The following is a 10,931-nucleotide window of genomic DNA, read 5'->3' as shown; positions in this document are numbered from 1 at the left end:
CAAAACTTTTCAGCATTTGCATGTTGAACGCGGCGACAAGGAGAAGGAGATGCGACATCGTGGAGGAGGCGTGAAGGAAGCAGAAAAGGATTGTGAGTGTGTGGTGGCAATACGTGAAGGATGTGCGCTCGTGTGAGCTTGTTAATGTTTACCCTGTAGATGTGTGAAAAGAGGGGTATATAAGGGTAAATATAGATTTTATATGTATGAAATATATTTGGCAAAATTTTGTAAAGAGGAGATTTCATTGAGAAGATTAAAAGATGTAACACATTTTACTCAGATTGTCAAACAAATTTCTAGCCCTTTACTTTAATAATGGCAGAATGAAGTTGTGTAAATATTACTTTAACTTTACATTACATAAGATGAAAATATCACAGAAAAATTTTGCAACCCTCTTCTTACAGGATATTCAGCAGACGAGCTGCCTTCACTACTGAAAAATTGAAAGTTGTGTTAAACTAAGACTTATAAGAAAAGTTTATTTGGCAGGGTATTTCGCAGTCTAGCTGATTGACCATTGGCAGATTAATGCCATATTTATATGTAACGATTCTCTATTCATCAGGTTTATGATGCACCTTGTCTGACTCACATTCTCAGACCCTTTTCTTCCAGGGTATTTCACTGTCGAGTAGTCTCCACTATTACCATATTAACTTGTTTGCCTAGCAATCTGTCGGGTTAAGCAGCTGCTCTTTTGCTGGGCGGGCGCCAAAGTGCGTGCACCTGTTGAGATTTGGGCAATTCCCCAAGCAAATAACATATTCATATATTTTGTGCTGGCTGCAACAGCTTATGATTTGCATGCAACACGTCCCCCAAGTCCCTGGTTTGCTGCCTGCCACAGGCTAAGACCATTAGGCAAAGCCTTCATCTCATAGTTTGCCATTTGTCATCGTCGTCATACACACACTATGCGTAGTTTTAATCAACGCTAAGAGCCAACAACAGAGGGTTGGTTTTTTTTGGGAGGCGACATTCCGCTTGGCTGGCTAAATTTGTGCTAAAAGCATTTACCAACACTGGCTGCATACGCCCAACACACACGCCCACAAAGTGTGTGACATTGTTTGTGCTCAGTGGAGCAGGCGATGCACTTTTTGCGAGATTAAACAGCAGCTGAAGCGGCAGCAAACCTGACTGCAATCATGCAAAGTGTTTGCCAGCCAAAAGGTGCCCAACAGAGTGTCACGCCTACTAGGAAGAAGAAGAAACAAGTAAGAAAGCTACAGCGAGTGTGCTCGACTGTGAGATACCTACAACGCAAATTCAATACAATCAAAACAGAGAGGTATTATTATTAAAATATACCGAATTAAAACACCCAAAACATAAAATATACCGTTATAGTGCTGCACTCAAAGAATACCAGTTCAGTTAACTCGTTAAAATTTAGTATACTTTGATAAATTGAACAAAATACTGAACTAAAACAATATATATAATATGTATGTTAATCTACTACAATATTCAAGTTATACCAGTGTGCTATTATTACTAAAATACACAATATTAATATATCCAAATGGACATTTGGTATTTCGATATACTAACACAATGACAGTATACCAATATCAACATACTACTGCATCATTATACATACCTGTGTGGTATTATCTTTAAAATATACCCAAAGAATATACTGAAATTTATGTGTATTTGGTACATTCACAGTATATCATAGAATACAAAATGTAATAGATTGTCAACCAAGCCAACTTACCCTTGACTGTTGCCGGTTTTTGCCATATACAATTATTTCTTGAATAACTTCTAAGTTTATTTTACCAAATTTAAGTTTCGCAGCCGTATCTTTGAAATCGAAAATACGCATAATATGCAAACAACAGCAAAATGTGTTGCCAAAAGAAAATTGGAGTCCAATTTTTTAAAGTTTATGAATTCATATTAGAATAACCTGCTAGCCTGAAATGGTTATATCATCTCATCATCCGACTCTTAACAAGAATATATATACTGCATGGAGTCGAAGATGAAACCTTCCAAAATTCGATTTTACTCGTATTAAAGCAAAAAGCATGATATGTGTTTTTTTTTTGTGAAATGAAATTCTTATTACACTTCAAATTGACCAGAGAGGCCTTAAGGCTAGATTATGTAGTAAATAGGCTTAGTTAGTCGTTGTAGTTTGCTTCTGCACCAATTGACCGTTGCTGTCGGTGTAACCTTGCGTCAACTGCTGCTTGATGTTGCCGGCCGCATCGATGGTGCCCGCCAAGGCGGTGAACTGATGCTGTGGCACTCCGCTGGCAATGCTGGCTGTGTTACCGCTCGAGAACTGACCGTTGTTGGAGTACTGACCATTATCGTACTGGCCATTGTTGTACTGACCATTATTGTACTGACCATTGTTAGCATATTGACCATTGTTGGCATATTGACCGTTGTTGGCATATTGAGCATTATTGGCGAATTGGCCAGAGGCGTATTGGTTAGTGGAATATTGGGCGGTGTTACCCCCTACGGTACCACTCGACTGCAGGCTGCTCACTCCGCTAGTTGGTGAATCTTCGCCGAAACGGGAGGCGAGAACAGGATTTCTGTAAATTCGAAAAAATTATTAAAATCAAATTAAAATTTCACTAATTTCAGCTGATCACTTACTGATACTGGTGTGAGGTGGCCTGGAAAGTTGTGCTGCCATCGGGATTTGTGACCGAATTCTGTACAACAGTTTGCTGAATACCATTGGAGCTCGATGACGACGAGGACGACGAGGACGATGAACTGAACACCTGACGACGCAGACGACGCAGCAAGCGGGCACTAACGGGATGCACCTCCGATTGATGTCCCTCAGAATCCAGGGTGTAGATGGCGCGTGGTACAAACTGACCCACCTCTGTAAAAGTATATAATATTAGTCAAACGTAATGCAATTCTAATAAATATTCGAATAAATTAAGACAACAATAAAATTAAATTAAGATTTATCATTATTAACTAATTGTAATATTGACTAATAATCTCGACAAAAAAAAGTTATACTATATAAAACGTATTATGCTGATTAAGCGATTGCGTGAATAAACGATAAATGATTCAATGATGATACTGATTGAATATTTAATTCTAATAAAAAAAACCGTCTGGTTTAATCATGAAACAAATTAGTAGAGAACTTGTTGACTGATAATCCGAAAAAAAGTTATGGCTTTTATACAAGTTTTGATTGTCAAACATTATTCGATGCGAACATGAACGTTTCACAGTTGAGCATTAATAAATTATGTTTGTTATTGAGTCGACATTCCGGTAATATAGTATGTGCACTAAATTCTTCTATACTTATATATACCACAATACCCTAAGAAAGTAATAACACTCTTCAGCACGAGAAAACAAACATTTGATTTTGTTTGCTAATTATCTTTTCGTTTAACCAACAGGTTTCTGGAGACTTAAATATGTTGTATTCATCGGAGTCAACACCTTATGTTATTAACATTATTTCTATTAATATTTTTCTGTATTTTTTTGATCAATCAACACATTAGCATACACACAGGTCTTGGGAGATGCTAATGACGAGTGGAGCCAAGCTGAAGATGATAATAACAATCGATCGTGTTTGTTTGCTTTTTGTTTTTCCCCCCAATGGCCAAAACGCGTCGCTAATAGACGATGATGTAATTGCGTATTTTGAAGGCAGCATCAGATAACTAACCAACTTTGCTAATTTAACTAAACTTTATTTTCTATCCGATGACGCATGCGAAGTGGCGGCAAACACCTGGCACTACTTACCGGAAGCGGCGTGCACGACGACGAAAAGGGCGAGAGCGATAATTGCGTACTTCATGATGATGATTTTCTCTATACACAGATCTATAAGAGTTCACAGAAAAACACAAAGAACACACGCAGAATTAGTCAGCAGCAAATTGAGAGAGTGCGGTAAGCGAGGGGGAACGACGACTCACAGAACGAAAGACTTAGGCGACGAACGTGTAACGTGAAGCGACAGTTAACAGGTAAAGTTCCAAAGCGACTAAACTTACGCTGCCGATGCTGCCCGCTTTTATATGGAAATTTCTGTTGAGCTGACGTAGTGCGAATAATAAGAAGCAGAAGAAACTGCCAAGTCTCAAACCAGACTCAGACTCAACCTCAGACCCAAAGACATGCCCAGCAGCTGAAGCTGAAAAGCAAATACAAAAAAAGATCTCATGAATTAAAATGAAGATATCTTAGGCGCCGCAATGTGAATAAACTTCACGAACTCCTATTAAAAGGAGTCACAAATGCTGCTGATTCACATGTGTTTTGGGGGGTATATTTCCATGAATCCAGAAAATAATAATTAAAAAATCCCCATTTGAATTTCAGACAGACACAATTCGCATGATATAAATGATAATAAATGTAGTAGAAAACATGCCAAACAAGATCTGAAATAGACGCCCGTTAATTTGGTTTATCTGGGGATTTTGTCAAACTCGATTTGATTTTACTTTTTCTCAAATTTTTGTTTGTTTTTGTTTCTTTTATTTTATTTATTTTGTTTTTATTATTGTTGGTTGCTAAAACTTGCTCAGGGCTTTGGGTTTCAGAGGCTCATCCACGTGAGGCTCTCTCGAGTGTATTGAAAGCATTGTAAGGTCTCTTTTTGTGTTGTAGTAACCAAAGTGTGCCTCTTCTGACTGAGTGAGTGAGTTGAGTGTGAAGTGTTGGTGTGAGAGTTGAGTATTCAATTTATTTTCGCTGACCTTATTCGTGGCTGCTTTTCGTGCTCTTGCGGGCAATAACCTCGTTTGCACCCGCTCTTTGTCTGCAGTTTGAAAATGAATAAAAATTCAATCAATAAAAATGACAAACTATGATTTTGCAGTCAAAGCTTCTTTTATTATTTTTGCAATTTATTTTTTGGCAAATGAAAACGTGCAGAACAAAAGTAAACAATGTGAAGATCATGGCGAGAGAGCTACATTATTTTCTCTTCTTTTTATTAACATATCGTATTGAAGTACCCTACATAATTAAAAAATCGAGTTACATAAGTGAACCGCAAAGCTGTACAAATTTTCTCGCAATGTGAAAAAAGACAAGTTTTTGAAATAAAGAACATTCAGATCAAAAAGTTGTTTTTTTTTACCACTTTCATTATTAAAACTAAAAACATTATTCTGAAAAATGCCAAATTTTTTAAATAAACATCTAATTCTAGTATGATTTAAAAGAATGCTGTTTAAAAATAAAAAAATTATTACAAAAAAATAATAAAAAAATAACGTTTCTGTTATTCTGTGTTAATAACAAATGTCCTTAAAATCATTTGATTTCTAACTTTAAGATTATAATGTTTTTATCGCACTTTTTAGCTAATTTGATCTTGACTTTGGAACCTTTTTTCAGTGTATAGGAAGCAAAAGATCTAGACCAAAAAAATACTCTTACTCAACTTAAAAGACGTCTCGTTTTGTGTCTCTCCAAACCAGCTCGATTCCAGATCCAGATAATAATAATCTAAACTCGATTATTAATCGTCACAATACTAATTAATAAATCGATTTACATGCTTACCGCATTCAACTTCCAGCTTATAATATTATGCGAATTTATAATTAAATTATAAGTTGCTTAGCATAGTCTACTTTGTATAAAAAAAAAACACAAACACAACGGTACAGCAACTCCTGATGAACAAACAAAAACAATAATAATAAAAGAAACATCAGCAAGCTGCTCAACGTGTCACACATCAAGCGAAAACCAGTCAAAAATAAAACATTCGAGTCATCGCGAATGTTCCAACAACTCTCAGAGTTTTGATTCGATCGTTGAATAACAAAGTCATTTCAGTTTTACTACTAGTCTTAAGCGATTTTGCCATTTCTTAACTTTCCCCTACCTTTTTATTGGAGCTGAAAACTGTGTTTGTTTGCCAAGCCATTACCTCATTAATACTTTCATTCGCATTGGAGTCAGACTGCGGAATATTTCCTATAATTTAATTTTAAATTTAAATCAAATATTTATTTGTAACTGTCATTTGATTAATCTGACGACTTTCTTTGCTGAATTACTCCTCTTTGTTTTATATGTTTTCAAAATTTAAATTATTAAGTGGTAAAATAAATTTGACAACATAATAATTTATGTTATATGGTATTGACTTATTGGCAACAATTGTTATACTAATTTAAGGATTTTTTTATATTCGAGTATGTTTAGTTACACTATTTTATTTATAAGGAATAAATTCAATTAGAAAACTGTTTACATTCAATCAACTTGAATAAAATTAATTTTGAGTGTTGTTCAATACTAAATTTATAATCTAATTATTGGCACGTGTTTTACTCAAATGACTTTATATTGCCCAAATGTATCTAAAATTTAGATTCTAAGTGATTCCTAATAACCAATGAAGCAGATTTGAAACAGAGAAAAAAAAAAAGGAAAAATAAAAAGCAAACTGTTTACATGAAAAATCAATAATTTGATATAAAATAATTTACATAAATCGACTACAAACCATAAATAATCGAAAACATATTAGTAGAGAATTTGTTGACATAGACTCGCAAATCTATTTGAGTTTCAATTAATCTAGGGTCTGACTTCTAGGGATTAACTGACTGCCAAAACAGCTGAGCAGGGAGATTATTGCAGTGTTCGATACAAATGATTACAAGACTGAATATTAGCAATTCGTATAGGATTATGTTTTTGAATTTTGCACACGTTTATGGCAAAAGATTAAATAAAAACGTTTCTGCAAATGGTGACAGGGCAGTTTTCATACGCCGACATTTTCCTTGTTTTTTACTAGGAAAAACCAAGGAGGCAAAAACACACAAAAACGATTTATTATTTTTTGGGAAGTTGAGCAGTTGAGCAGTTGGCTGGCTGAGCACATTAATCATTTGTGTCCGAGATGTGGACACTGGCGAATACTCGTCAGCAGTAGCAGCAGCATTTTGGACAACATTTTGTGGGGCTTGCCAAAAAAGTTTTGCGCCCTTGGTCTGTTCGTTTTGTTCGTGTTGAAATTACAAAAATTCTGTACAATGTGTTAAAAACCAAAAAACCGGGGCGAACCATAATAAAAACCAAAATAAAATATTTCATTCACACAGAGACAAACGGCATAAATTTCCTTTGAGAATAGATTCGTTTGCTTCGAGACAGACCGAGAGACATATAGACAAACGGACAGACAGACGGTCAGTATAAAAAATAAAACTTGCACTTTGATGATGAGCAGAGGGTGTCGTCGCCTGTTCCTGTCCTCCACTCCACACTCCTCTCCTCTCCTGTCCGTTTCAGGGGCACTTGCGGCTCAAGGTGATTATGTTTGACAGCCGACCTGGGACAAAGTGCCCGGACATCTACGGGACATGGGTACTAAGTGCTAAACTCGAATTCGACGTCTCCAAATTGGCCGCAGCATTGTGATTTATTGGCTAACTCCAATTCTTGTCATTACATTTCATGCTACCCTTCCTCAAGCATTTAAATTGTTGTTGTAAAGGAATAAAAATATCTCAAAATTAAAAAGCATTTATAAATGTGTTTAATTTAATATTTAGGAGAACTTTGTATTTATTATTAAATGTCACTGTAAACTAATTTGGAAATTTATTTTGATCTCTATTCTAGATTCATAATGAATACTATAATACGGAAATAAATTAAATCATTTCAGAGCTTGTTTTTGAAATTTTTATATTATTTTTGATTGACACTCAATTATTTTAAGCAAATATAACTGGCAAATTCATAATTTATTACAAACCAAAATTAAAATCGATTAAAAAATTGACATTTATAAAAGTATTTAAATTGACAGAAATACCAATATTTCCTAGAGCTATTTATACAAAGGCAATTTTCAATATAATCCAATTTTTTTTGTAATTGCTTTAGACTACCCATATCATAGAATGATATTATAACTCGCATAAAGTATATACATATATTCTTGATCAGCGTCAACATTTGGTGCGATCAGATAAAAAAAGTAGAAGTTACCTGGGAAATTGTTTGTATAGGGAAAAACTCCTCGTAGTAAACTTAGTAGCTTTTATTTTGTACTCTATGGTATATTTTGAATCTGGTATATTTTATACTTTATGGTATATTTTGAATTCAGTACTCTATCAATATAACAAATATATATTTTGGTTTATATTGGTATCTTTGCGGTATATTAATTTGTTATATCTTAAGAATAATACCGAAATATTCTGATTTTGTTTGAAATGAGAATCGGGTATCTCGCAATCGAGCACACTCGACTATAGCTTTCTTATTTGTTAACATATCGATTGTTGCACAATTATTTCCTTAAAACAAGCATTCACATTTTATTTCGTATTTCCCACAACAAAATTCTTTTAATATCTTAACAATTACTGAAATAATTTCAATGTTCACTTGATTTCAGTTTTCAGTTCATAATTTGTGTCTGCTGAAAACTGAAAATATTCAAAGTGATTTTCAATGCTGCGAATAATTTCAATATGTGTATTATTTGATTGTCAGCTCAGCTGTTCAATTGTAGACGACAAAGTTTCCCTTCGGGAGGATTTGTTTTGTTGAAAGAAAACTGTGTGGCAGAGACAACAATTTGTTGACGCACAGAGAATGAGAAGATAGACGAAAGTGAGGAGTGAGTTGTGGATGGGTTTTTGTTTGCGAGTGCTCACGCACTTTGCTGATTTCTCCGGTGATTTTTGCAATCAGAAAATGTGCACAAAATAATGCATGGCAGTCTGGGACGGACATGATTAGTTTGCTTGGCAACATGAATATGAATAGCAAGTGCCAGAATCAAATATTTCTCTGTCGCAGCTCCAAAGGAATGCCAGAAAGGAATCACGAAAAGCCTTCAAATTAAAATGTAATGAATGGCAGGACAATGCCAACTCGTCTGCCAGCCGAACCGAGCTACGTGATGGTCAAACTAGAATACAGTGAGGTATGAGGACGAGTGAAGTGAACGCGAATGGCATAAGAATTACTTAAGGTAATGCTCTTAGGAGTAGAGAGTACTGAGAGTAGGTTTTATCCTCTGCTGAGATGACTCTTGATTCTAGTTGCAATTTATGATGCAAACATATGCTCCCCTTCGGTTGTTGCTTCGGCTTATCATTGGCAATTATTTGAAGCGAAAGTGCATTGTTGCCTTTTGTTTCATGGGAAAGGCAAATAAATGTTTTTGGGCAACTGACACACGCCTTCGACATGATTGCATCCGTCCAGGAAGCTGTATACGAGACGGGCTTCCTTCCTTCCTTCCGGTATCATCCGCAATTTTCACGCCCACTTTGTTTGATGATGACAAATGTAGTTGCGTGTTTGCCGATTTGCGACGTTTATCAGATTGCCAACTGCATCCCATAGTTGCCGTAATTATGTTTATTCTCCGATACAGCTCCCGGCCTCATTTCGGCCACGTGGCGCACAGCCAGCTCCATTTTTTTGGGGGTGGTGCAGTTCAAGCAAGCGGCACGTGCTAATCGGCGGTCGCATGTCCTGTGTTCCCGGTTCACCGCTTCCCTCTGCCCTGTTTCCTGTTCCATGCTCAATGTTTAAGTCTGCAACCCCGTTGCGATTCCTCGCTGATACAAGCCTGATAATTGAAATCGCTAAGCCGAAGCCGAACATCAGAATCGGAATCGGAATCGGAATGGCTTCATTTAACTGACCATTTGCAGTCGCAATCCTCCTCTTAATGATTTCTGCACAATGCTCCGTGCACTTAGCTGATTGTCTTGGCCAATTTCCATATATTAATTCACGCACGATTCCCACACTTTTGCACTTGGGTTGTGAGTGGCATTTTCGCAGTAGTAAACATAGAAAACATATTCTTTGTTTAAATATACATGTAATTATAATGTTGCATGAATCCTAAATCCATGAAAATACTGTTTGCCTTGCATTTATGTATTAGACACCCATTAGAAATATGAAACGTACAACACGCATTACATTTCATTAAAATATGGGTAATTCCATTGCGAAATTTGTCCCGTGAATGTTATTCTTAAAGCTCTAGATAAGCGCTATATTTAGAGATAAGATTGATTTTAGGAACTTGATCTGTTTTCGTTAATTTTTTGGTTTTGCGTACGAATTGGTTAGTTTTTGCAATTATCACAACAGAAAACAAAATAGAAAGAAAATTCCAAAACGATTCTTAGCTCTAATTAAAGTACTTATCTAGAGCTATAAAAATAATTATTATTATTATTAATTAATTAATTATTTCAGTTTATGTTATATTCAATGTAAAGAGTCTCGAACGGGACAAATTCCGTCATAGAATTACCCATACAACATTTTGTAAAGATTTTATAAATCCCAAGTATTATTTCAGTTACTTAGTTCGACTTGTTTCATTCAATTGAAGTTTATTTTATTTCCTGGCACATAAGGAAACTTAACCAGTTTAGTTCGATTTAGATTAACTTAGTTCATACATTCTAAGAATCTAGTTGTATTTCAATGAATATTGGTGAAAATGTAGCTTAAATTTAACTAAATTCTGTGACTTTTTAAATTGTAATTTAAAAATGTCAATAGTTGTAAGCATATTCCTTTTGAATAAGTAAGTTGTAAGGTTGTAAATGTTAACTCTAAAAAGAATTTAGTATAACCAAAATATAACATTTCCGAGAATTACGTAATTTATAGTAAAGTTGCTGCAGTTCAGGTCTACTTGGACCAATATTTATTATCAGTTTTTTCTATGAAAGGTAGTTTTATTTTATGAGAAATATATGGTAACCTTGAAGATTGAAAATTAGTTTGTAAGATTGTTAGCCAAAGCAGCCATCTCTAGCAAATTTAAGGAAGATTATAAATTTATTTGTAGTCTATGTTTTAATAATAATAATAATGATAATAATAATCAAATTGGGTGATTTATTAAATTTTAGTTTATCAAATGA

At 34.9% G+C, this 10,931-nt stretch overlaps 1 protein-coding gene across 1 annotated transcript; it reads right to left on the bottom strand.

Annotated features, from left to right (window-relative positions):
* Positions 1–2,067: 2,067 nt before the first annotated feature.
* On the bottom strand, positions 2,068–4,125 carry LOC132789782 (uncharacterized protein DDB_G0271670). Its single transcript, XM_060798042.1, has 4 exons — positions 3,951–4,125; positions 3,775–3,855; positions 2,632–2,869; positions 2,068–2,567 (listed from the first exon to the last, which is right to left on the bottom strand). The coding sequence occupies exons 2-4, from the start codon at positions 3,827–3,829 to the stop codon at positions 2,138–2,140; spliced, it is 723 nt and encodes a 240-aa protein (XP_060654025.1). The 5' UTR covers positions 3,830–3,855; positions 3,951–4,125; the 3' UTR covers positions 2,068–2,137.
* Between the last annotated feature and the right edge of the window lie 6,806 nt (positions 4,126–10,931).

This window comes from Drosophila nasuta, chromosome 3, assembly GCF_023558535.2.
Source record: "Drosophila nasuta strain 15112-1781.00 chromosome 3, ASM2355853v1, whole genome shotgun sequence".
Lineage (NCBI taxonomy): Eukaryota > Metazoa > Arthropoda > Insecta > Diptera > Drosophilidae > Drosophila > Drosophila nasuta.
The sequence above is the reverse complement of the archived record's forward strand: the minus strand, read 5'-3'. Positions and strand labels throughout refer to the sequence as shown.